The sequence below is a fragment of the Mastigoproctus giganteus genome, chromosome 2 (assembly GCF_048544385.1).
Source record: "Mastigoproctus giganteus isolate SK-2022 chromosome 2, ASM4854438v1, whole genome shotgun sequence".
Lineage (NCBI taxonomy): Eukaryota > Metazoa > Arthropoda > Arachnida > Uropygi > Thelyphonidae > Mastigoproctus > Mastigoproctus giganteus.
This window is the reverse complement of record NC_143576.1, coordinates 236,486,945-236,514,762: the sequence shown is the minus strand read 5'-3', so window position 1 is coordinate 236,514,762 and position 27,818 is coordinate 236,486,945. Positions and strand designations below refer to the sequence as shown.

At 39.5% G+C, this 27,818-nt stretch overlaps 1 protein-coding gene across 3 annotated transcripts in view; it reads right to left on the bottom strand.

Annotated features, from left to right (window-relative positions):
- The window catches only part of LOC150090272 (zeta-crystallin-like), a 109,687-nt gene that overhangs the window by 46,274 nt on the left and 35,595 nt on the right, over window positions 1-27,818 (bottom strand). For 2 of the 3 annotated variants that reach the window (XM_090369045.1, XM_090369046.1), the window contains exon 4: window positions 9,353-9,522. In XM_090369045.1, the coding sequence (XP_090225171.1) occupies window positions 9,353-9,522 (170 nt within the window). The remainder of the gene's footprint in view (window positions 1-9,352; window positions 9,523-27,818) is intronic. The other variant, XM_090369047.1, reaches the window with a different exon arrangement.

Sequence of the window (27,818 nt, the reverse complement as noted above, 5' to 3'; positions counted from 1 at the left end):
ATATTTAGCTTCAGATGTCTTTGGTAGCCGAATACCATTTAACTTTATTTGTGGAGGTCGGCTAGGGTCCAATTTGCTTTTAAAAAGCATCATTTTAGTTTTATACGGATTAATAGTTAACTTATAGTTTTGTGCCCAGAGATGCAAATCAGTCAATACAATATTAGCATTATGTTCAAGACTACTCCTCGAACTCCCAGCCACTATAATTGTTAAGTCATCGGCAAAAGCTATTGTCCTACAGTTAGAAAAGGAGCGAGCTAACCAATTTTGCAAGACAAGGTTCCATATGAAAAGACCTAAAATTGAACTTTGGGGACAACCACAATAAACCTGCTTTTTAATATAAAAGGTTTTAGATTTAACAATTACATATCTGTCACTAAAATAACTTCCAAACAATTTATATAATTCTTGAGCACATCCAGCTATCCTCAACTGAGCAAGAGCAGCCTCCTAACATACTGAGTTAAAGGCATCCGGAAAATCCACAAAAATGACCAATTCATAATTTGAAGCAGAACTCTCGATGTGTGTTCAAAAGTCCACTAAAGCATCCTCTGCTGACTTTCCAGATGTGAACCCATACTGTTTATTTGATATCATTCCATGCTGCTCTATTAACTGCGTAATGCACAGAACCATCAACCTTTCCAGTAATTTGCCAAGGTTAGCTAGAAGGGCTATTGGCCGGTAGGATCCAGGATCTGAGAGGGGCTTACCAGGCGTTTTGATTAGCTTCAATAAAGCTACCTACCAATCTGGTGGAAAATATCCTTCTGCAAGACGTTTGTTATATAGTAGTAGTAACAACTGCGGAAACAATGTATAAAACCGTGCTATAAATTCATTCTCTATCAAATCATATCCTGGACATTACTTAAAATTTAATTTTCCAATTATACATGCTAATTCATTAAGTGTAAATGGCTCCATAGTTATCTGAGTTACATTTTCTCTTCTTATTGAAGTCTGATTTGCCGTATCTTCCAAGGAATCATCTTGTGGGAATAGTTTATAAATTATAGCTTCAATGGAATCCATCCATCCTATTGTTTCTGTCGAACTTGTATGCACAGTATTAAAAACATCCGAATTGCATAGCTTGTCTCTTGTAATTTTATACAACAGACCCCATGGATTTGAATTCCCCGACTCTTGGACGAATAATTTCCATGTTTCCCTCTTACAAATTGTTATTGCTCTTCTGTAATCATTTTTCAGTGCTATGTACTCTTAATGTAATCTAACAACCTCACTGGGAGACCAGTGTCAATGCTGCTGAAATTGCCTCCTAGCACGATGTACCAATCTACGTTGCAATGCTAAATCTCGTGACCACCAGGCACATGATTCAGTAGAACTTATCTTTTTTCTAGCAGACTTATAGGCCGCCTTTGTAATAGAATCTTGAATATACCTAACTACAACCAATGCAGGTAAGTTTATTAATTCTTATTGCTTATGTGTCAGAAAATCCATGCAGACAGAATCCTCAAACATTGACCAGTTCATTGTTTTAAGTGAAAATCTAATTAGTTCTGGAATTTGACCCTGTACATTCTGGGATGGCTGTACACTATCAACGTAGAATGAAATAGCCCGGTGATCACTAGAAGTCCAGTCCGAAAATACCCGCCATTCGTACAAACAGTTCCATAACCCAGCTGTTGTAATAGTTATATCGATATTAGATTCTCCCATTGCTCCACTAAACATTGATAGCTGATTGGGTTTATTTACCACATATAAATTATGACTATAAATAAGATCTTCCAGCATCAAACCCCTCATATCAGTTATTGAACTATGCCAAATGCTAGATTTGGGATTAGCATCAGTTGTTATAATTACATTATGTGGTCTTAATATTAGTAAAGCATGCTCCAAGTAGTCTAGAAAATTATTGAAGTCCATGGAAGGAGAGCAATACGCAGATATGAGATAAAACCGGATTGACACCGAAGCAATCATTACACAAGCAGCATATGAATTACATAACCTTGTACAATCACTACATCCAATTCTCTGTTAAAGATTACAATACCCGACTTAGGCTCATCTAGCATGGAGTGTATTACTCTTGAATATAAGGGATATCCTAATAATCTAGATTTCTGATCAGATTGAATTATAGCCCAATATGGTTCTTGGGTTGATACCACATCCACTTGCTTTTCTTCAGATATTTGTCTAATCCCATACAGAGAAGGACAATGAGATTGGTGAGGAGAACAAAGGGGTGCTCTTATCAAGAAAGACTTAAGTTCTGCAAATTGCAGCATCTGGAGATAGGCACCTGCAAGATAATCTGATTCAGGTGTATAAGGCTTTGAATGGTTCAAGCAAGCTCAAGGCTGATGGGTTTCTTCCTCTTGCTCAGATTATGCACTTGAGGGGGCATAAATTCAAATTGAGGAAAGACAATTGCAGAATAGATGCGCAGAAATTTGCCTTTAGCCAGCAAGTGGTTGATTGCTTGAAACAAACTTCCATCTGACATTGTGGAAGTTGATAGCTTAAATAGATTCAAGAAAGAACCGGAGAGATGTTTGGAGCGAATAGATAGGTGAAATGGGAAGGATTTTTTCTTTTTTTTTTTTTGGCTGATGGTGTATATGCCACTACTAATGCTAATGCTAAATAAAAAATTCAAATTGTTATTTTAATGGGGCTGGAGCATGTCAATCATTCACTGAGCATGTATGTTCATAGGTTGTTCTGCATGTTGTGCAGGTTCAAAAACTTTGAATAAGGCAGGAAATCAGAGCAGGAAACTTTACTCCCTTTATCTATGATATGCCAACTATAGCCTCAACTGAAGTGGATATTAGAAATTCCTCCAGTCATCAACAGGTATTGAATCCCAACCTCTCCAGCTGAGTGCCAGATGACAAAATATAGTGTTGACTAAGCTGGCATGGAAAACCACAGCAGAGGACAAAAAAATTATTATTTTAATAGCACTAGAACCTGTCCCTCATATCCGTATCATGCATTCGCTGGTAGAAGTGTGTGTTCTTGGGTCAAACTGCAAGAAAACTATGCAAATTATACATACCATTCCTGAGAATTACATTAAATGGCTATTAATTACCATATTATCGAAGACTGCTTATAGCATATTATTAATGACCGCTAATAGCATATTATTAATGACTACTTATTGCTTCTCAAATAATATGCTCTAAGTATATGCTAAATGTTAGCATTTGCTGAAAGAACAGAGGAGATTCTGTAGTAACAGGATTATGACAGGTATGGAGTATTTTATTCTCAATCTAAAAGAAAAGAGTTAACAGAGAAGCAATTAGAAATCATGACGTTTATCAAATTTATTGCAGTTCCATACCATTCCTTAATTACAGAGATTGCTATGGTGGTGGTAGTGGCAGTTGCCATAAGGGCATGTTCCTGAAGAAGATGAATTTAAAATTAGATACATAGTATCCAAAGTTCAGAGTACTTCTCCTCCTGCATATGCTAATATAACTAAATTTGTGTGCTTAAGATTCTCTGGAAAATCTATGGTTTAGTGATTATGCAATGTTTCCATGTAGCAGAGATCATCAGACGATTCTAACAACATGGAAATCATATATTATTCTCACTAATATAGAATGTAGCTGGAGCCAATGCATATATGTAGGAATGGACTGGTGCAGGCAGCCAGATGACAAATGCTGTTAGTTCAACAGCAAATAAGGGTCATCAATCAATAGTAATTACATATAAATGATTCAGATATGGCCAAAATGGTTGGGTGCCACCAAACCCAAACTTGCCAATGTTTACATTTGTGTTTAAATTAAATAAAAATTAAATTCACGTATCCCTTCATCTGTGTTTAAATTAAATCATGTGGGCAGGTTCACATGATTTAATTTAAACACAAATGAAGGATAAGTATTCAAACTGTATTTGAGCAAATACTAATAAAACATGATAATTAATGGCATTATGCAAAACTGGCCACTACCCTACCACAAATGGGATTTATTTTGTTGGCAGTATATGCACCTATATGGCTGCAGCAGAATGTTCTGGTATGCTGAAATATATAGTTACAAAAACATTTATTACTGGTTGCCTGGCTGCACCCACTATCACTGCAGATATAAAGCTTCTGTGAATTTTTCAAAACAGTGGTATTCACTACATAACCAAAGGCCTATGGGCTTTTTTTTTATGTTGCCCTCAGAAAAGTAGTGATAAGGCAGCCATATGACCAACAGATGGCATTTGCATTGCTTAACATGTAGATGCCATCCCATAATGCTAACGTTGGACTGTTCCAAGGTAACATCACAGCCCACAAGACTCAAATTGTGCAATAAAGGTATACAGAGCACTCCATCAACCATCAATATGCAGGATCTCACTGATCTCAAGGTCATTTTCAAATAGTAATGAAATAACATTACTGTTTGAAGTCACCATGAAAACCAGATTACTTGCAGACCATGTGCCACTAAAGATCAACCTATGTGCTTGAATATATTGTTGTCAACATTTTAGAAGGGCATTGTATGAATTAATTTGTTACTCACACTGAAGAATAACTGCACAAGTTCAGGTTGTGACATATGTATTTATATTCATTTAAATACCATAGGATGAATAAATATTTTAAATTTGATGAATACTGCAAATTATATAATAAATAATAATGATGATATAAGAATTGCTTCCAGGAAAATTAATGGAGGCACTGGTTAAAGAAGCACTGCAGGATCATCTAGACAAGACTTCAGTTATAGCTTGGACACAGCATAGTTTTGTTAAGGGAAAGCCTTGCCTGACCAATTTGATTGGATACTATGATGTGATCATAAAGGAACTGGATGCAGGGAATAACTTTGATATCATATATTTGTATCTTAGAAAGGCTTTTGATACTGTTGTGCATGGAAGACTGCGGAACAAATTGGAGCAGTGTGGCATTGGAGGCAAATTGCTGCTATGGATAATGGGATGGTTGAGTGGGAGAAGACAGAGAGTGGTAATCAATGGACACTGCCCTTCGCGACTAATGTTATTAGTGGAGTCCCTCAGGATGCAGTGTTGGGTCCATTGTCATTGTTATTTATAAATGATATTGATGATGGTATATCAAGCTTAATGTCCAAGTTTGCAGACAATACGAAGGTTGGCAGGGTTGTTAACAACACTAATGACAGTACACTGCTGCAACAGGATCTAGAAAAGTTGAGCAGATGGGCTAAGAGGTGGCAAATGAATTTTAACATTGACAAATGTAAAGTACTACACATGGGAAGCAGTAACCCCAGAGCAACGTATCAACTCTGTGGTACTACGCTGACAGTGGTAGAGAACGAAAAGATACTGGGGGTAATTGTGCAGGCAGATATGAAGTTTCCTGAGCAGTGCAGACGGTCTGCAAGAGTAGCTCTTGGTGTCTTGTCAATGATATACAGGAATTTTTCTAGCAGTGATAAAGAGGTGATTATCCCCTTGTATAAGGCAATGGTCAGGCCACACCTTGAGTACTGTATACAGGTCTGGAGGCCTCATTTCAAGAAGGATGTAGAGCTGTTGGAACGAGCACAGAGAAAGAAAAGCATTAGCATTAGTAGAGGCATATGATGCAAGAAAGCAAGCTTATGCAGCATCAGCCAAAAAAAAAAAAAAAAAACACCCACTTCCATTTCACCTATCTGTTCGTTCAAAATACCTGTCCAGCTGAGCCTTAAACTTATTTAGGCTATCAACCTCCACCACAAGGGATGGAAGTCTGTTCCATCAACCAACCACCCGCTCGCTAAAGGCAAATTTCCGCACGTCTATCCTACATCTGTCTTTCCTCAATTTGAATTTATGCCCTCAGGTGATTTTTCTGAGCTAGAGGAAGAATCCCATCAGCATTGAGCATGCTTAAACCATTCAAGGCTTTATACACCTCTATCAGATCACCTCGCTGGTGCCTAGTCTCCAGACACTGTAATTTGCAAAACTTAAGCCTTTCTTCGTAAGAGCACCCCTTTGTTCCATTCACTAATCTTGTTGCCCTTCTCTGTACTCGTTCCAGCAGCTCTACATCCTTCTTGAAATGAGGCCTCCAGACCTGTATACAGTACTCCAGGTGCAGCCTGACCATTGCCTTATACAATGGAACAATCACCTCCTTATCCCTGCTGGAAAAATTCCTGTATATCATTGACAGTACTCCATGAGCTACTCTTCCAGCCCGTCTGCACTGCTCAGAGAACTTCATATCTGCCTGCACAACCACCCCCAAGTCCCTTTCATTCTCTACCACTGTCAGTGTAGTACCACAGAGTTGATACGTTGCTCTGGGGTTGCTGTTTCCCATGTGTAGTACTTTACATTTGTCAATGTTAAACTTCATTTGCCACCTCTCAGCCCATCTGCTCAACCTTTCCAGATCCTGTTGCAGCAGCATAGTGTCAGTAGTGTCCTTGACAACCCTGCCAACCTTTGTATCATCTGCAAACTTGGACATTAAGCTTGATATACCATCATCAATATCATTTATAAATACAGAAAACAATAATGGACCCAACACTGAGCCCTGAGGGACTCCACTAATAACATTAGTCCACGATGAGCAGTGTCCATTGATTACCACTCTCTGTCTTCTCCCCCTCAACCACCCCTTTATCCATAGCAGCAATTTGCCTTCAATGTCACACTGCTCCAATTTGTGTAGCAGTCTTCCATGTGCAACAGTATCAAAAGCCTTTCTAAGATCCAAGTATATAATATCAAAGTTATTCCCTGCATCCAGTTCTTTTGTGACTGCATCATAGTATCCAATCAAGTTGGTCAGGCAAGACTTCCCCTTAACAAAACCATGCTGTGTCTGAGCTATAACTGAAGTCTTGTCTAAATGATCCTGCAGTGCTTCTTTAACTAGTGCCTCCATTAATTTTCCTGGAACAGAAGTTAAGCTCACAGGTCTATAATTACTTGTGTCAGCCTTTGATCCTCCTTTGTGAATTGGGGTCACATTTGCACATTTCCAGTCTATGGGTACCTCCCCTGAGTCCAAGGAAGCTCTCATAATTATGGCTAAGGGTTTGCTTACTTCCTTTGCTGCCTCCTTTAATATAACTGGATAGATCCCATCCACCCCGGGTGCCTTTCTTGTGTTTATCTTCAACAGTTTCTCCTCCACTTTACTCCCAGTTATTTCAAGATTCTGTAGCTTACTGCTAGAGTTGAATACACCTCTGGCATTCCCCTTGCTGAATAACTCCTCATGTGTGAATGTCGATGCAAAATATTCATTTAGTTTGTTAGCTACCTGAGCAGGATCATCACCAGTTGACCCATCAATATTAAGTGGACCAATCTGATTCATCCCCTTCCTTCTTGAGTTTACATAAGTAAAGAACTCTTTGCTGTTTTTCTTTGCATCCCTTGCCAATGATTTCTCGTAATCTGCCTTCGCCTGCCTAACCTCCTTTGTAACTTGGTTGCATATCAACTTGTATCTATCATAGGCTTCTGTGTCATGTGTTAATTTGTAAGTATCCCATGCATTTTTCTTCTCTGCCATATGCCTCATTAGTTCATCTGACATCCATTTTGGCCTAAACCTTGAACAATATTTCTTAGTTGGTATGTAAAGCCTAGTAGCTTCCAAGATAAGTTCTTTGAATGCTTTCCATTTTGAATTTGCTGTTGGTAACATCATCAGTTGGTCCCACTGTATAGAATTTAAATACTGTCTCAGTCCATCGTAGTCGCCTTTACGGAAGCAATAACCCTTCCCTTTACCCCTAATGGTAGTTACCTCTTTGAGTAAATCCCACTTCAGCACACTGTGATCACTGCCACCTAGTGATTCATTTATCTGCAGATTCTGAATGCATGAAGAATCACTGCTGATAATCAAATCAAGAGTATTACTCCCTCTAGTTGCCTCCCGAACATGCTGATGTAGAAAACAATCATCCAATAAATCCACAAAAGCCCTGCTAGTGTGTGAGTAACCAGCCCCCAAATTCCAGTCAATATCTGGGAAATTAAAATCTCCCATTATAAGACTCTCTGATTTACTGGCCCACTCTATTTCCCTGTACAGTTCCTTATTATACTCAACAGAGTCATTAAGCCTATAGCACACTTCTACTCTCAATTTTGATCTCCCAATGCTTATGTCACACCAAACGGACTCAACACTGCACTGTCCAGCGATGTCGACTGGCTTCACTTCCTTGGTTTTTATGTGTTTCTTAACTAATAGCATAACCTCTCCCCCCTTCTTATCCTGTCTATCCTTTCTGTAGACGCTGTACTCCCCAAATTGCAGTTCTGCATCCCTTATATCTGTGTGACACCACGTCTCTGATATCCCAACAATATCTGCCTTTGATGTTTTGAGCAATACCTCAAATTCATCAAATTTATTTACTAAACTCCTAGCATTGGTGTACACGCAAGTATACCTGCACCTGTTTCTATTCTTAGCTACCCTGACACAACCCATGTGTTTACTTGTACCGCTATGGCTTCCAGCAGTCTCTGAAATACCATGCATCTTGTTTTTCAGGCTTCTGCTCATTCTAATAGAAGCAGTGCAAGAATCTCTTTCACCTCTGCCAGTGGCTACTGTCAATCTATTGGTCTTTGTCTCCCCCCAAGCTAGCAGTTTTCCGACCCACCTAACACTGCCTCGATAGCATCAGCAAATATTCTTGCACCCTTTCTATTTAAGTGTATCCCATCCCTGTAGAAGCAATCTCTCCTGTTAACAAGTACAGTCCAGGCTGTAAAAAGAGGGAGAAGGGCAACAAGATTAGTGAATGGAACAAAGGGTTGCTCTTACGAAGAAAGGCTTAAGTTTTGCAAATTACAGTGTCTGGAGACTAGGCACCTTTCGAGGTGATCTGATTGAGGTGTATAAAGCCTTGAATGGTTGGAGCATGCTCAATGCTGATGGGATTCTTCCTCTTGCTCAAAATAATCACCTGAGAGGGCATAAATTCAAATTGAAGAAAGACGGATGCAGGATAGATGTGCGGAAGTTTGCCTTTAGTCAGTGGGTAGTTGATTGGTGGAACAGACTTCCATCTTTTGTTGTGGAAGTTGATAGCCTAAATAAATTTAAGGCTGAGCTGGAGTTTGTTTGTTTTGATTTTTATTGGCGCATCAGCTACTAAGGCTATAACGTCTGAGCTGGAGAGGTATTTGGAATAAACAGACAGGTGAAATGGGAGCGGTTTTTTTTTTTTTTTTTTGGCTGATGCTGCATAAGCTTGCTTTCTTGCATCATATGCCTCTACTAATGCTAATTCTAATTATATAAGAGTGACTTAATTATGCTAGCATCTATTTATTAAACTTTCATATACTTTATAATTACTTCATAATCAATGATCTATAGGCAGTGAAATATGGAATTCCAATAGCTGCTCCTTGCTGAAATGTGAGGCAGTCATCAAGTGGAAACACATATGCTTGGTCAACAACTGTATAATCAGCACATGTTCCATGACCCATAGTTCTCTGACATATGAAAACTCTCTGCCCTGGCTGAAAAAAAACAATAAAATTATTACTGGGAGCATTAGTTACTTCTATCAACTCTTAATCATGCAGTTCACTATTTTCCTTTTCATGCAATGTTACTTTATGCATAAAAATAATTATCAGACAATAAAAACAGAAGACTAAAAGGTGTGCTTTTTATTTACTGAAACAAAGTATAACTGCTGCACAGAGAACATTTTTGAATTTTTTTTTAAACAAATTGGGAATCTCCAAGAAACATGATATTTTGCTTATCTCAGCAGTTTTAAGAGAAAGTATCTGTAAAGGAATGAAAATGACCTTGTGCAGTTAGTATTCATTCTGCAGCAAATGTTTCAGCCCTTCAAGGCACAATGGAGTGTAGGCCAGGAAAGTCAAGGAAAGCAACTCGAGAACTTGGATTATCTTGGTGTTCTGCTCAACAAATGCTTCAAATTGATTTGAAATTGTTCTCCTTCAAGGTTACAGCACTGAATAAGCCTTCTTAAAATGAAAAACAGAATTCAATTTATCCCATGGGCAGAGGGGAAGAAATGCAGTGTGTTACGCAACGTGTGGTTTTCAGTTTATTTTCATTTGAATAGGACTGCAAGCAAGCAGAATGTAGGTTCTGGGCAACAAAACTTTAATGGCAGCTTCATGAAAAAAATAATCATGGAGGGAGAAAATGACTATGCGGATAGCCTTGCCAAATTATGGTTTAAATGGACTCCTCTTTTTCAATAAAACTGTCATCTCATCGCAATATATCTACATATGTTTCAGATTGACTTTCTACTGCAGTAGAAAGTCATAAACAACTGTGTAAACTACAATATAATTCAAAATGTGTAAACTAAACTATAATTCAAAATGTCTTGCATAAACAACTATATGTAAACACACATTTTTAAAAATGTCTTGCATAAACAACCCAGGTGGGCAGGAGCAGCAGTGCACAGTGCATGCTTCTTAATTAGACCGGGGTTCGAGCCCGTGACCACCAAATACTGAGGATGCGGAAAGGTCAGAGAATGACTACTGCATATCCCCGGAGCAATGTGGCCTTAGTTGCTAATGCTCCTAAAAACCAAATAACAAACAACAAACAAACAGCATAAACAACTGTGTGTAATCACACAGTTGTTTATGCAAGACATTTTGCATTTTAGAATTAGCATTAGTAGAGGCATTTGATGCAAGAAAGCAAGCTTATGCAGCATCAGCCAAAAAAAAAAAAAAAAAAAAAGAAACCACTTCCACTTCACCCTTCTGTTCGTTCAAAATACCTGTCCAGCTGAGCCTTAAACTTATTTAGGCTATCAACTTCCACAACAAGGGATGGAAGTCTGTTCCACCAACCAATCACCCGCTGGCTAAAGGCAAATTTCCGCACGTCTATCCTACATCTGTCTTTCCTCAATTTGAATTTATGCCCTCTCAGGTGATTATTCTGAGTGAGAGGAAGAATCCCATCAGCATTGAGCATGCTCAAACCATTCAAGACTTCATACACCTCTATCAGATCACCTCGCTGGTGCCTAGTCTCCAGACACTGTAATTTGCAAAACTTAAGCCTTTCTTCGTAAGAGCACCCCTTTGTTCCATTCACTAATCTTGTTGCGCTTCTCTGTACTCGTTCCAGCAGCTCTACATCCTTCATGAAATGAGGCCTCCAGACCTGTATACAGTACTCTAGGTGTGGCCTGACCATTGCCTTATACAAGGGAATAATCACCTCCTTATCCCTGCTAGAAAAATTCCTATATATCATTGACAATACACCATGAGCTACTCTTGCAGCCCGTCTGCACTGCTCAGAGAACTTCATATTTGCCTGCACAACCACCCCCAGGTCCCTTTCATTCTCTACCACTGTCAGTGTAGTACCACAGAGTTGATACGTTACTCTGGGGTTGCTGTTTCCCATGTGTAGTACTTTACATTTGTCAATGTTAAACTTCGTTTGCCACCTCTCAGCCCATCTGCTCAACCTTTTCAGATCCTGTTGCAGCAGCATAGTGTCAGTAGTGTCCTCGACAAACCTGCCTACCTTCGTATTGTCTGCAAACTTCGACATTAAGCTTGATATACCATCACCAATATCATTTATGAATACAGAAAACAATAATGGACCCAACACTGAGCCCTGAGGGACTCCACTAATAACATTAGTCCATGACGAGCAGTGTCCATTGATTACCACTCTGTCTTCTCCCCCTCAGCCACCCCTTTATCCACAGCAGCAATTTGCCTCCAATGTCACACTGCTCCAATTTGTGCAGCAGTCTTCCATGTGCAACAGTATCAAAAGCCTTTCTAAGATCCAAGTATATAATATCAAAGTTATTCCCTGCATCCAGTTCCTTTGTGACTGCATCATAGTATCCAATCAAATTGGTCAGGCAAGACTTCCCCTTAACAAAACCATGCTGTGTCCGAGCTATAACTGAAGTCTTGTCTAAATGATCCTGCAGTGCTTCTTTAACTAGTGCCTCCATTAATTTTCCTGGAACAGAAGTTAAACTCACAGGTCTATAATTACTTGTGTCAGCCTTTGATCCTTCTTTGTGAATTGTGGTCACATTTGCACATTTCCAGTCTGTGGGTACCTCCCCTGAGTCCAAGGAAGCTCTCATAATTATGGCTAAGGGTTTGCTTACTTCCTCTGCTGCCTCCTTTAATATAACTGGATAGATCCCATCCACCCCAGGTGCCTTTCTTGTGTTTATCTTCAACAATTTCTCCTCCACTTTACTCTCAGTTATTACAAGATTCTCTAGCTTACTGCTAGAGTTGAATACACCTCTGGCTTTCCCCTCGCTAAATAACTCCTCATGTGTGAATGTCGATGCAAAATATTCATTTAGTTTGTTAGCTACCTGAGCAGGATCATCAACAGTTGACCCATCGATATCAAGTGAACCAATCTAATTCATACCCTTCCTTCTAGAGTTTTCATAAGTAAAGAACTCTTTGCTGTTTTTCTTTGCATCCCTTGCCAAAGATTTCTTGTAATAAATTTTTTGCACACTATTTTCAGTCCTCACATATAACGGTACCATTATCCTGATTATCACAATTGCAGATATTTTTGAATGTCTGACTCTTTCTTGTAGGGGTTTCTCAAAAGAAGAAAAGTTGTACCACAAGAAATCCGCTATACTTGTGAACTTGATTCACGAGTATAGCAGATTTCGTGTGGATTGTTTAGTTGTATTAAATTATCAAAATTAATGAAGATGTGTTTTTTTTTTTTTTTTTTTTTTTGATTTGGTAGTTGTTGGCGCATCGGCTTCTGTGGCCATATTGCACCTCCCAAGGTTTTTGCAGTACTTTGATCCAAGCCCGAGGCGGGAATCGAACCCGCGACCTTTGGGTTGCCGGGCAGGTACTTTACCCACTCGGCTAGCCCGGTCGGCAGGATGAAGATGTGTATTATCATATCATTGCAAACACTGATGTATGCTTTCAGGAATCTGTCCATCAAAATGAAGGACATACTGAACATGTCTTACAAGGTCTTACACTTGAGGAATAGCAACTTCAAATTAACTTATGCACTTGGTGGAGTTGAAATTAAAAAAAGTAGCCGAAGAAAGGGATATGGGGGTTACAATACAGGCAGAGATAAAGTTCCCTGTGTATTGAAGACAGGATGCATGGAGAGGCCCACTGTGTCCTATTGATGATTTAGCCAACATTTGCTTGAATGCATTGTTGTCCCACTGTACAAGGTAATTGTACAATCTATTTGGAATACTGTGTGCATACTTGGACACAGTATTCCATAATTTATTTATAAATTTATTGATTTATTAATTTTATTTTTTATTTATTATTTTTTTTATTATTATTATTAATTTTTATTAATTTATTATTTATTAATTTATTTATAAATGATATTGATGATGGTATATCAAGCTTAATGTCCAAGTTTGCAGACGATACGAAGGTTGGCAGGGTTGTCAAGGACACTACTGACACTATGCTACTGCATCAGGATCTGGAAAGGTTGAGCAGATGGGCTGAGAAGTGACAAATGAAGTTTAACATTGACAAATGTAAAGTACTACATAGGGAAACAGCAACCCCAGAGCAACGTATCAACTCTGTGGTACTACACTGACAGTGGTAGAGAATGAAAGGGACCTGGGGGTGGTTGTGCAGGCAGATATGTTTCTGAGCAGTGCAGAAGGGCTGCAAGAGTAGCTCATGGTGTATTGTCGATGATATATAGGAATTTTATTAGCAGGGAAAAGGAGGTGATTATCCCTTGTATAAGGCAATGGTCAGACCACACCTAGAGTACTGTATACAGGTCTGGAGGCCTCATTTCAAGAAGGATGTAGAGATGCTGGAACGAGTACAGAGAAGGGCAACAAGATTAGTGAATGGAACAAAGGGGTGCTCTTATGAAGAAAGGCTTAAGTTTTGCAAATTACAGTGTCTGGAGACTAGGCATCGGCGAGGTGATCTGACAGAGGTGTATAAAGCCTTGAATGGTTTGAGCATGCTCAATGCTGATGGGATTCTTCCTCTTTCTCAGAATAATCACCTGAGAGGCCATAAATTCAAATTGAGAAAAGACAGATGTAGGATAGACGTGAGGAAATTTACCTTTAGCCAGTGGGTGGGTGGTTGGTGGAATAGACTTCCATCCCTTGTCGTGGAAGTTGATAGCCTAAATAAGTTTAAGGCTCAGCTGGACAGGTATTTCGAACGAACAGAGGGGTGAAGTGGAAGTGGTTATTTTTTATTTTTTTTTTATTATTATTATTATTTTTTTTTTATTTTATTTATTTTTTTATTTTTTATTTTTGGCTGATGCTGCATAAGCTTGCTTTCTTGCATCAAATGCCTCTACTAATGCTAATGCTAATAACACCTAAAGAAACACATTGAGCTTTTGAAAGGGTCCAAAGATGAGAAACATACCTGATAAGATCAGCAAAAGGGCAGCCATATGAGGAAAGAGGGTAAATATGTGGACTACAAAAATCCTTGTGTGGACAAAGTTTTTATGGCACCAGCAAATAGAAAAGTTTTTCTTAAAATTTTGCTGTTTTATTGACTTAAATTGGCATATTAATTTATTTCCTAGAAGTAGCTTTATATTCCTAGTTACGATACTTTTTAATTTGAACTTAGATAGAGATTTTGTAGGTTATTACTTAGTATCAGTAAGAGTATCGAATCCACGTGCTGGACAAGTTTTTAATTATATTTAGCCATTTTACTGATTTAATTGTAATATTAAATTATTTTCTATAAGTAGCTTATAGACCTAGTCAAGCTCCTTGGTTTATTTTGAAAGTTAAGTAATACTTAGTGTCCGTAGATTTACCTTTCTTAACTTGCCGCCATTTTTATACGATACAACGTATATCCCGAACTAGATAGAGAAACATGTAGCACTGTATTAAAAATCAGTTAGCTTAGTATAGCATAATATTATCAATTAATCAGTAAAATTTATTAATCTTATTAAACTTCATTGTCAATCAAATTGTACTTTTTTTTAACTAAATATATATAACAACTTAGATTTTACAAACATAACATTATTAATTAATACATATAACTTTATAGGAGATACGGAAATCATATAACATAACTCAGAGGTAATACTCGATACTGAAATATATATATATAATGTTATAACTGCATTGGGATATAAGTTTAGGGTTATAATTTTGTATTGAAATTGAATCAAAATCATGACTCAGACAAGAGCAGCAAAGCAAAAGTCTCTCAAGCTGATGGGAGTAGTGTGGCTCAGGGGAGAACTGAGGGAGCAGTTGTCCTCTGAACCACAGCCTTGTGAAATGTACTGCTGTTTGATGTTTGTGGAGCAATCAGGGACAGGACATGACATTGCCAAGGGGAATGTCTTTGTGCATGATGTAAGGAGTGTGAGGAAATCGGGCGCCAACTCAGCGTTGTTATGGGCCTATATGAGAACTTGAAGGATAGGGTGGATGCCCTTGAAAGGTTTAAATTGAGGGGACCCATCCAGCTCTCAGCTACCCACATCAATGCCACAGCTTGCACTTGAACATCACGCAACACAGCGGCAACACCCAAGGCAGAATGCGCTGGTCCCACAGGAACTAGTAGTTGTCGGTGACTCAATTGTCAGGGAAATGGCGAACATATTGTGCAAAAGGGATAGGTGGAACAGCACGCACCAGGGTATGTCTGCCAGATGCAAAGGTTGATGATCATTCTTCTCTTCTTGGTGATTCCCTTCTCTCTCAATCTCTCTCTCTCTCTCTCTCTCTCTCACAGGGTGGCTCAGGAATTTTTTTTTTTTTTTGCTGGTACAGCATAAGCCTCAGGCTTCCTTGCACCATATAGCTAATAATAATAATAATGTTGTACAGCAGATATCATCTTTTAAGGGCACAAAAGGTGATACTGTTGTACACGTTGACACTAATGATATTAAGAGTAGGAGACCGGCAGAATTACTTAACAAGTACAAGTCAATGTTGAAAAAAAGCTGTGAGTTAGGGTTGAATTTGAAAGTGTCTGCAATTCTGCCCAGACACGATAGGAGGGAGTATATGATGAGAACCTTGTTGATCATCTCGGCTCCGGAGAGATTGTGCAAGGCTCAAGAGGTAGAATTTTTCTCAGCCTGGTCTGTGCTTAACAGGAGAGACTGCTTCTACAGGGATGGGATACACTTAAATAGAAAGGGTGCAAGAATATTTGCTGATGCTATCAAGGCAGAGTTAGAGGGGTCAGAAAACTGCTAGCTTGGGGGGATACACGGTCTAAAAAATTACCGGTAGCCACTGGCAAAGGTGAAAGGGATTCTTGCACACTGCTTCTATTATAACGAGCAAGCCTGGAAAACAAGGTGCAGGGGATTCCAGAGACTGCTGGGAGTCATTGCAGAACAAGTAAATACATGGGCTGTGTTAGGGTAGCTGAATAAAAACAGGTGCATGTATACTTGTGTGTACACCAATGCTAGGAGTTTGGTAAATACATTTGATGAATTTGAGGTGTTGGTCAAAACTTCAAAAGCAGATATTGTTGGGATAACAGAGCCGTTGTGTCATACAGATATAAAGAATGCAGAAGTGGAATTTGGGGAGTACAAGGTGTATAGAAAAGATAGACAGGTTAAACTTCAGTTGTATCTAGATCCTGTGCTACTGCAACAGGATCTAGATAATTTGGGCAGATGGGCTAAGAAGTGACAACTGAAGTTTAAGCTTGACAAATGCAAAGTACTGCATATGGGTAGAAGTAAACCCAGAGAAACGTACCAACTGTGTGGTACTACACTTAAGGTGGTAGAAAATGAAAAAGACCTGGGAGTAATTGTGCAGGCAGATATGAAGTTTTCTGATTGTTGTTATTTGGTTTTTAGGAGCATTAGCAACTAAGGCCATATTGCTCCGGGATATGCGGTGGTCATTTCCTGACCTTTCCACATCCTCCGTATTTGGTGGTGACGGGCTCGAACCCCGAAGTTTTCTGAGCAATGCAGACAGGCTGCAAGGGCAGGTCATGGGGTTTTGTCAATGATATATAGGAATTTTGCTAGCAGGAAAAAGGAGGTGATTATCCCTCTGTATAAGGCAATGGTCAGGCCACGCCTTGAGTACTGCGTACAGGTCTGGAGGCCTCATTTTAGGAAGGATGTAGATTTACTTGAGCGTGTACAGAGAAGGGCAACAAGATTGGTGAGGGGAATGAAGGGATCCTCTTATCAAGAGAGGCTTAAGTTCTGCAAATTGCAGTGGCTGGAGACTAGGCACCTGCGCGGTGATCTGATTGAGGTGTATAAGGCCTTGAATGGGTTGAGCACGCTGAATTCTGATGGGATCCTTCCACTTGTTCAGATTACGAACCTCAGGGGGCATAAATTCAAATTAAGAGAGGACAGATGTAGAATAGATATGCGGAAATTTGCCTTTAGCCAGCGGGTGGTTAATTGCTGGAACAAACTTCCATCTGTCGTTGTGGAAGTTGATAGGTTGAATAAATTTAAGGAGGAACTGGACAGGCATTTGGAGGGAATGGTGTGATTTTTTTTTTTTTTTTTTTTTTTGGCTGATGCTGCATAAGCTCATACACTTGCTTTCTTGCACCACATGCCACTACTACTATTAATACTACTACTACTACTACAGAACAGGAAGGGAGGAGGGGTTATGCTAGTAGTTAAGAAACACATAAAATCCAAGGAAGTACAGCCAGCCAATATGGCTGAACAGTGCAGTGTCGAGTCAGTTTGGTGTGACATAAGCATTGGGAAAGCAAAATTGAGAGTAGGAGTGTGTTATAGGCCTAATGACTCTGACGAGTATAATAAAAAACTGTACAGAGAAATAGAGTGGGCCAGTAAATCAGAGGGTCATATAATGGGGGATTTTAATTTTCCAGAGATTGACTGGAATTTGTGGGTTGGTCACTCACACACTAGCAAGGCATTGGTGGATTTATTGGATGATTGTTTTCAACAGCAGCATGTTCGGAAGGCAACTAGAGGTAGTAATATTCTTGATCCGATTATCAGTAGTGATCCTTCATGCATTAAGAATCTGCAGATAAAGGAACCACTAGGTGACAGTGATCACAGTGTGCTGAAGTGGGATTCTCTCAAAGACGTAACTACCATCAGGGGTAAAGGGAAGGGTTTTTGCTTTCGTAAAGGTGACTACTGTGGTCTGAGACATTATTTAAATTCTATACAGTGAGACCAACTGATGATGTTACAAACAGCAAATTCAAAATGGGAAGCTTTTTTTTTTTTTTTTTTGGTAGTTGTTGGCGCATAGGCTTCTGTGGCCATATTGCACCTCCCAAGGTTTTTTCAGTACTTTGATCCAAGCCCGAGGCGGGAATCGAACCCGTGACCTTTGGTTGCCAGGCAGGCACTTTACCCACCCGGCTAGCCCGGTCGGCAAAATGGGAAGCATTCAAAGAATTAATCTTGGAAGCTACTAGGCTTTTCATACCAACTAAGAAATATTGTTCAAGGTTTAGGACTAAATGGATGTCATTATGAACTAATGAGACATGTGGCAGAAAAGAAAAATGCATGGGATACATATAAATTAATGGGTGATGGAAGCCTATGATAGATATAAGGTGGTCTGTAACCAAGTCACAAAGGAGGTTAGGCAGGCAAAGGCAGATTACGAGAAATCTTTGCAAAGGATGCAAAGAAAAACAGACAGCAAAGAGTTCTTTACTTATGTAAACTCTAGGAGGAAGGGGATGAATCAGATTAGTGCACTTGATATCGACAGTTCAACTGTTGATAATCCTGCTCAGGTAGCTAACAAACTAAATGAATATTTTGCAGCTACATTCACACGTGAGGAGTTATTCAGGGAGGGGAATGCCAGAGGTGTATTAAATTCTGGCAGTAAGCTAGATAATATTGTAATAAGTGAGAGTAAGTGGAAGAGAAATTGTTGAAGATAAACATAAGAAAGGCACCTGGGGTGGATGGAATCTATCCAGTTACATTAAAGGAGACAGCAAAGGAAGTAAGTAAACCCTTAGCCATAATTATGAGAGCTTCCTTGGACTCATGGGAGGTACCCATGGATTGGAGATGTGCAAATGTGACCCCAATCCACAAAGGAGGATCAAAGAGAGATACAGGTAATCACAGACTTGTTAGTTTAACTTCTGTTCCAGGAAAATTAATGGAAGCACTGGTTAAAGAAGCACTGCAGGATCATCTAGACAAGACTTCAGTTATAGCTCAGACACAGCATGGTTTTGTTAAGGGGAAGTCTTGTCTGACCAATTTGATTGAATACTATAATATGGTCACAAAGGAACTGGATGCAGGGAATAACTTTGATATCATATATTTGGATCTTAGAAAGGCTTTTGATACTGTTGCACATGGAAGACTGCTGCACAAATTGGAGCAGTGTGGTATTGGAGGCAAACTGCTGCTATGCATAAAGGGATGGTTGAGTGGGAGAAGACAGAGAGTGGTAATCAATGGACACTGCCCTTCATGGACTAATGTTATTAGTGGAGTCTCCCAGGGTTCAGTGTTGGGTCCATTGTTGTTTTCTGTATTTATTAATGATATTGATGATGGTATATCAGGCTTGACGTCCAAGTCTGCAGACAATACGAAGATTGGCAGGCAATGACAGTACACTGCTGCAACAGAATCTAGAAAAGTTGAGCATGTGGGCTGAGAGGCGGTAACTGAAGTTTAACATTGACAAATGTAAAGTACCGCATATTGGAAGCAGTTACCCCAGAGTAATGTATCAACTGTGTGGTAGTACTATATTGACAGTGGTAGAGAGTGAATAGGACCTGGGGGTAATTGTGCAGGCAGATATTAAGTTTTCTGAGCAGTGCAGACGGTCTGAAAGAGTAGCTCATGGTGTCTTGTGAATGATACACAGGAATTTTTCTAACGGGGATAAGGAGGTGATTATCCCCTTGTATAAGGCAATGGTCAGGCCACACCTTGTATACAGGTCTAGAGGCCTCATTTTAAGAAGGATCTAGAGCTGTTGGAATGAGTACAGAGAAGGGCAACAAGGTTAGTGAATGGAAAGGGTTGCTCTTACGAAGAAAGGCTTAAGTTTTGAAAATTACAGTGTCTGGAGACTAGGCACCTGTGAGGTGATCTGATTGAGGTGTATAAAGTCTTGAATGGTTTGAGCATGTTCAATGCCGATGGGATTCTTCCACTTGCTCAGAATAATCGCCTGAGAGGGCATAAATTCAAATTGAGGAAAGACAGTTGTAGGATAAATGTGTGGAAGTTTGCCTTTAGCCAGCGGGTGGTTGATTGCTGGAACAAACTTCCATCTGTCATTGTAGATGTTGACAGCTTAAATAGATTCAAGGCAGAACCAGACAAACATTTGGAGCGAGTGGATGGGTGAAATGAGGTTTTTTTTTTATTTTTTGGCTGATGCTATATAAGCTTGCTTTCTTGCATCATGTGCCTTTACTAATGCTAAAAAGGTTTAGAGAGAATTGTAGAAAGTTTTTTTTTTTAATCAAAGAGTTATTAATTAATGGAATAAGTTGCCTCCATGCGTGGTTGAAGCTGATAGCTTAAAAAAATTCAAAGGTTAGATGGATATTTATCTGCATAAAGAGGGAACAACAAAAGTAGTTTTTTTATTTTATTTAAAATTTTTTTATTATTATTTTTTTTCTTTGGCTGGATAGCAAAAACCTGGGGCTGTGGGAAAATTGTGGATGAGAAAAGACAGGGAAAAAATGAGATGTAGACACGTATAGTATCTTATGTAAGGTGGCACCTGAACATCAGTTTAACTCTGCTCTGGTACACTGTGAAGCCTGCCCAGTTCAGGCACTAAAATCATTATCTGCCTTAAAGCGCACCCACTGGAAGTAATGCTATACCAGTGAGTACCAGCATTAAATCCTGTACCCTGAGTGGCCCAAACCCAGGGCACCAAAAATAAATAATGATAATAAAGGAAAATAAAAAATAAATAAAATAAAAATTTGGATAAGCCTGTTTCTTTATAGGAAGTCAAAACCATTATTCGCATCCTGTAAGTGACTTCTGATGATAAAAAATGAAAGAACAAATAAGGAATACTGGAGCCAATAAGGTAAATTTTTCTGTTTATCTTGTAAAAAGAATAGAATGTCAGACGGTTATCTATAACTGATCTAAGATGTTTGGTTTTACTCATATATATGGAATACTGGAACCATTAAGTTTAATTCGCTGGACAGTGCAGTGTTGAGTCAGTTTGGTGTGACATAAGCATTGGGAGATCAAAATTGAGAGTAGGAGTGTGCTATAGGCCTAATGACTCTGATGAGTATAATAAGGAACTGTACAGGGAAATAGAGTGGGCCAGTAAATCAGAGAGTCTTATAATGGGAGATTTTAATTTCCCAGATATTGACTGGAATTTGGGGGCTGGTTACTCACACACTAGCAGGGCTTTTGTGGATTTATTGGATGATTGTTTTCTACATCAGCATGTTCGGGAGGCAACTAGAGGGAGTAATACTCTTGATTTGATTATCAGCAGTGATTCTTCATGCATTAAGAATCTGCAGATAAATGAACCACTAGGTGGCAGTGATCACAGTGTGCTGAAGTGGGATTTACTCAAAGAGGTAACTACCATTAGGGGTAAAGGGAAGGGTTATTGCTTCCGTAAAGGCGACTACGATGGACTGAGACAGTATTTAAATTCTATACAGTGGGACCAACTGATGATGTTACCAACAGCAAATTCAAAATGGGAAGCATTCAAAGAACTTATCTTGGAAGCTACTAGGCTTTACATACCAACTAAGAAATACTGTTCAAGGTTTAGGCCAAAATGGATGTCAGATGAACTAATGAGGCATATGGCAGAGAAGAAAAATGCATGGGATACTTACAAATTAACACATGACACAGAAGCCTATGATAGATACAAGTTGATATGCAACCAAGTTACAAAGGAGGTTAGGCAGGCGAAGGCAGATTATGAGAAATCCTTGGCAAGGGATGCAAAGAAAAACAGCAAAGAGTTCTTTACTTATGTAAACTCTAGAAGGAAGGGGATGAATCAGATTGGTCCACTTGATATTGATGGGTCAACTGTTGATGATCCTGCTCAGGTAGCTAACAAACTAAATGAATATTTTGCATCGACATTCACACATGAGGAGTTATTCATCAAGGGGAATGCCAGAGGTGTATTCAGCTCTAGCAGTACGCTACAGAATCTTGAAATAACTGGGAGTAAAGTGGAGGAGAAACTGTTGAAGATAAACACAAGAAAGGCACCTGGGGTAGTAGTAGTAGTAGTGGATGGGTGGATGGGATCTATCCAGTTATATTAAAGGAGGCAGCAAAGGAAGTAAGCAAACCCTTAGCCATAATTATGAGAGCTTCCTTGGACTCAGGGGAGGTACCCATAGACTGGAAATGTGCAAATGTGACCCCAATTCACAAAGGAGGATCAAAGGCTGACACAAGTAATTATAGACCTGTGAGCTTAACTTCTGTTCCAGGAAAATTAATGGAGGCACTGGTTAAAGAAGCACTGCTGGATCATTTAGACAAGACTTCAGTTATAGCTCAGACACAGCATGGTTTTGTTAAGGGGAAGTCTTGCCTGACCAACTTGATTGGATACTATGATGCAGTCACAAAAGAACTGGATGCAGGGAATAACTTTGATATTATATACTTGGATCTTAGAAAGGTTTTTGATACTGTTGCACATGGAAGACTGCTACACAAATTGGAGCAGTGTGACATTGGAGGCAAATTGCTGCTATGGATAAAGGGGTGGTTGAGGGGGAGAAGACAGAGAGTGGTAATCAATGGACACTGCTCATCGTGGACTAATGTTATTAGTGGAGTCCCTCAGGGCTCAGTGTTGGGTCCATTATTGTTTTCTGTATTTATAAATGATATTGATGATGGTATATCAGGCTTAATGTCCAAGTTTGCAGACGATACAAAGGTTGGCAGGGTTGTCAAGAACACTACTGACACTATGCTGCTGCAACAGGATCTGGAAAGGTTGAGCAGATGGGCTGAGAGGTGGCAAATGAAGTTTAACATTGACAAATGTAAAGTACTACACATGGGAAACGGCAACCCCAGAGCAACGTATCAACTCTGTGGTACTACACTGACAGTGGTAGAGAATGAAAGGGACTTGGGGGTGGTTGTGCAGGCAGATATGAAGTTATCTGAGCAGTGCAGACGGGCTGGAAGAGTAGCTCATGGAGTACTGTCAATGATATACAGGAATTTTTCCAGCAGGGATAAGGAGGTGATTATTCCATTGTATAAGGCAATGGTCAGGCCACACCTAGAGTACTGTATACAGGTCTGGAGGCCTCATTTCAAGAAGGATGTAGAGCTGCTGGAACGAGTACAGAGAAGGGCAACAAGATTAGTGAATGGAACAAAGGGGTGCTCTTACGAAGAAAGGCTTAAGTTTTGCAAATTACAGTGTCTGGAGACTAGGCACCAGCGAGGTGATCTGATAGAGGTGTATAAAGCCTTGAATGGTTTAAGCATGCTCAATGCTGATGGGATTCTTCCTCTAGCTCAGAAAAATCACCTGAGGGCATAAATTCAAATTGAGGAAAGACAGATGTAGGATAGACGTGCGGAAATTTGCCTTTAGCGAGCGGGTGGTTGTTTGGTGGAATAGACTTCCATCCCTTGTGGTGGAGGTTGATAGCCTAAATAAGTTTAAGGCTCAGCTGGACAGGTATTTTGAACGAACAGAGGGGTGAAGTGGAAGTGGGTTTTTTTTTTGGCTGATGCTGCATAAGCTTGCTTTCTTGCATCAAATGCCTCTACTAATGCTAATGCTAATGCTAATTAAAGGAGGTCTGTTAGGAGATAAAGAACGTTTAAATACCATCATAGATGTTTTGTGTGCTGAAATTTTTAGTTGAGAGAATGAGACAGGTTCTGGGGAAGACATCTGTCAACAATGGACTGAGTATGGTTGGAGAAGAGAAATTTTAAAATTAGAATTATAAAGTTTGCCAATAAATCTTGATTTTGTAAGAAAGTCTGTTGAAGCCTTTATGAGTTCCTCGGAATTTCTGGGAGGAAGAGGAAGGGAGGGGAGATTGAGGGGATATAATTTTGGAAAGCAAGTTTCCAGCTATTTTGCTATGGCAGCAAAATAATGGGTCATTCATTCCATTAATGATGAGACAGAATGGGGTGGGAGGCCATCTTTATAGATTTAAATGCTGCTGAATACAAATGGAGTTTCAGAACTGTTGGAGTTGAGATATTTATATGTTTTGTCATCTATTTTCTTTTATGACTTTATATATTTCCATGCCTGGAGAATGGCTGCTAATTTGAGCAGTCAAAAAGTCATGATTTCTTTTGACAAAGGAAGCTACATATGCCATTTTGTCTGGAAACTATTTAAGCAAATTATGTGAGAAACAGGATATTGAAGACAGGATATTAGAGCTGGAAAAGGAATTAGAAAATGTGAATTGGAATATCATAGGTTTGGCTGAAACAAGAAGAAGAAATGAATCACTTATAAGTTTATCAAGTGGAAATCTGCTGTACACCAATGGAAACAGTGAAAGGAGTGAAGGTGGAGTTGGGTTTCTGGTCCATAAAGATTTTAAAAACAACATTTTGGAATTCAAAAGTACATCACCAAGGGTGTCAAGACTAATACTCAAGATTTCTAAGAGGTACAAGCTAAAGATTATAATGATTTATGCACCAACATCGAGCCATGATGATGAAGAGGTTGAAGAAATGTACACTGAAATTGAGAGTCTTCTAGATGAGCAGAAAACCCACTACACTATTATTATGGGGGACTTCAATGCTAAGGTTGGAAAAAGGCAAAACAGCGCAGAAAGAGGAACTATAGGAAATTTTGGAATTGGTGAAAGAAATAAAAGAGGTGAAAGACTTGTGGAATTTGCAGAATCTCAAGGAATGTCAGTAATGAACACTTTTTTCAAGAAAAGGGTGAACAGAAAGTGGACATGGAAGAGTCCAAATGGATTAACAACTAATGAAATCGACTTCATCCTCACTGGCTGTCCAAGAGAAGAACGTTGCATATCGTAATTGGCTTGTTTCTAATTCTTCAGTTTCATTTTCTGCCTACACCAAAGCTCGCAACAATTGTAAAGCAGTTATTAATCAGTCCAAACGAGAGTTTGAACAGGCTAAGAGTAGAAAACTTGCTTCTTGCCCTAATGGTAGCCGAGCATTCTGGTCTCTTGCCAAAGCTATTGGCCGCAACTTTTGCCCATCTCTGCTCCCACCTCTGTCCAAACCAGATGGTTCTGTTGTCACTTCAGCCAAGGATAAAGCTGACCTGCTAGCATCCCATTTTTCTTTGAGCTCATGTATTAATGATCTTGGTAAAACACCTCCCACCATTCCTAACACGCTCCATTCAATGCCTCCTGTGGTCTTCCATCAAAAGGATATCAGGAGGATTTTGATGAATCTTGATGCTAAGAAAGCTCCAGGTCCTGATGGTATTTCTCCACTTGTTCTCAAAACCTGTGCTCCTGAACTTACTCCTATTCTTTGCCGCCTTTTTTCACTTTCTTATTCCAAAGGTGTTGTTGTTGTTATTTGGTTTTTAGGAGCATTAGCAACTAAGGCCATATTGCTCCGGGATATGCGGTGGTCATTCCCTGACCTTTCCGCATCCTCCGTATTTGGTGGTGACGGGCTCGAACCCCGGTCTAATCAAGAAGCGTGTGCTACGCACTGCTGCTCCTTCCCACCTGGCTACGGAGGCGCCTTCCAAAGGTGTTTTTCCTTCTGCTTGGAAATTTGCTCATATCCAGCCAGTTCCTAAAAAGGGTGACAAATCCCTCCCATCCAATTATCGTCCCACTGCAATTACTTCTACTCTTTCTAAAGTAATGGAGAAATCAATTAACCGCCAACTCTTAAACTACCTAGAAACCTTCCGTCTGATCAACGATTGCCAGTATGGATTCCGTCAGTGTCGATCCACTGGTGATATTCTGGCTTATGTTACCCATTTATGGACTAATTCAATGGAAAGGTTCGGTGAAACACAAGTAGTTGCTCTCGACATCTCTAAGGCTTTTGATCGTGTTTGGCATAAAGGTCTTCTAAACAAGCTTCCATCTTATGGTTTGCCAACTGTTTTTAGTAATTGGTTATCCAGTTTTCTCTCTGATCGCTCACTGAGGGTGATGGTAGATGGCTCTCTGTCTTCTAACTTCTCCACTAATGCCGGTGTCCCCCAAGGTTCAGTTCTTTCCCCCACTCTTTTCCTCTTGTATATCAATGACCTTCTTCCATTGACTGGAAATCCTATCCATAGTTTTGCCGATGATAGCACATTGCATTCAACTTTCCATTTTGAGAAACCTTGTCCAGCTCAATCAGCTTCAAGTTCTCGAAAATCTGCTGCCAATTCCTTAAATGCCGATCTTCAGGTAATTCTCCAGTGGGGCAAAGACAACTTAGTTGATTTCAACCCTTCTAAAACTCAATCTTGTCTTATATCTCGCAAAAAGGATTCTTCTGCTCCTATGCTTATCTTTAGTGACACTCCAATTTCTAGGCAAAATGATATATCTCTTTTGGGGATTACCCTGACTTCTAATCTCTCTTGGCACAAGCACATTACAAATATTGCTTCCTCTGCATCTAAAAACTTGGTTTTCTCTTTCGCTCTCGGCGTTACTTTTCTCCCAAACAGCTGCTCACTCTGTATAAATTGCAAATCCGCCCTGCCATGGAATATTGTTCCCACATCTGGGGTGGTGCCCCCAAAACCTCTCTCAGGCTTCTTGATTCCATTCAGAAGAGGGCAGTTAGGTTAATTAATGATTCATCTCTAACAGAGTCTCTCCACTCGCTGTCTCATAGACGCACTGTTTCTGCTGCATGCCTCTTCTACAGATACTTCCATGGGCACTGTTCTTCTGAATTGGCTTCTATAATTCCCGCTCTCTCTTTCAAAACAGTCCGAACACGTGCCGCCACCAGCCAACATCCATTTACTGTCCAACTTCAAACCCACAGAACCAACTTTTCATCTTCCTCATTTATTCATTCAACTGCCGTTTTCTGGAACAACCTTCCTTCATACGTATTTCCTGAAAATTACAATCTACAGAAGTTCAAGTCCAATATCAACAAATATCTTCTTTCGTCTTCTCAACCTCCAACCCAAGCACGGTACTAAGTACTATAGGTTATAATACCTCTCGTGTTTGGGGCTCTCATAAAAAAAAAAAAAAAAAAAAACTAACAGGAGATATATTGTGAATGATGTTACCGTCCTGAATAAGGTAAATGTTGGAAGTGATCACAGAATGGTAAGATGTACACTTGATATAGATGTAGGAAAGGACAGGAAAAAACTGACTCGAGTAAATAATACAAAGGTCTTTGAGATAACAGAGGAGGAGAAAAAGCAGTATGTACTGGAACTTAAAAACAAGTTTGAGCTTCTGCAGACTGCTGAGGACCAAGATATCGACGAGGAATATTACAACTTTCTGAAAGTGATAAAGCCCAAGAAACCTATAGGGAAACAGAAATCCAAAGAAGAAAAAAATTAGTCAAGAAACACTTGTCATGATGAACCGAAGACGGCAAATGAAGAGCGGGAAAAACACTGACAGGGAGAAAATTGAGTATACTGAGTTATGCAAAGCCATTAGAAAGAGACTCAGAGAGGACATAAGAAGATTTAACACAAGAAAAGTAGAACAAGCATTAAGGGAAAACAAAGGATTTAAATCAGCAGCCATGAGCAGTAATACAGAAAGACAAATGATACTGAAACTGAAGAATAGCGATG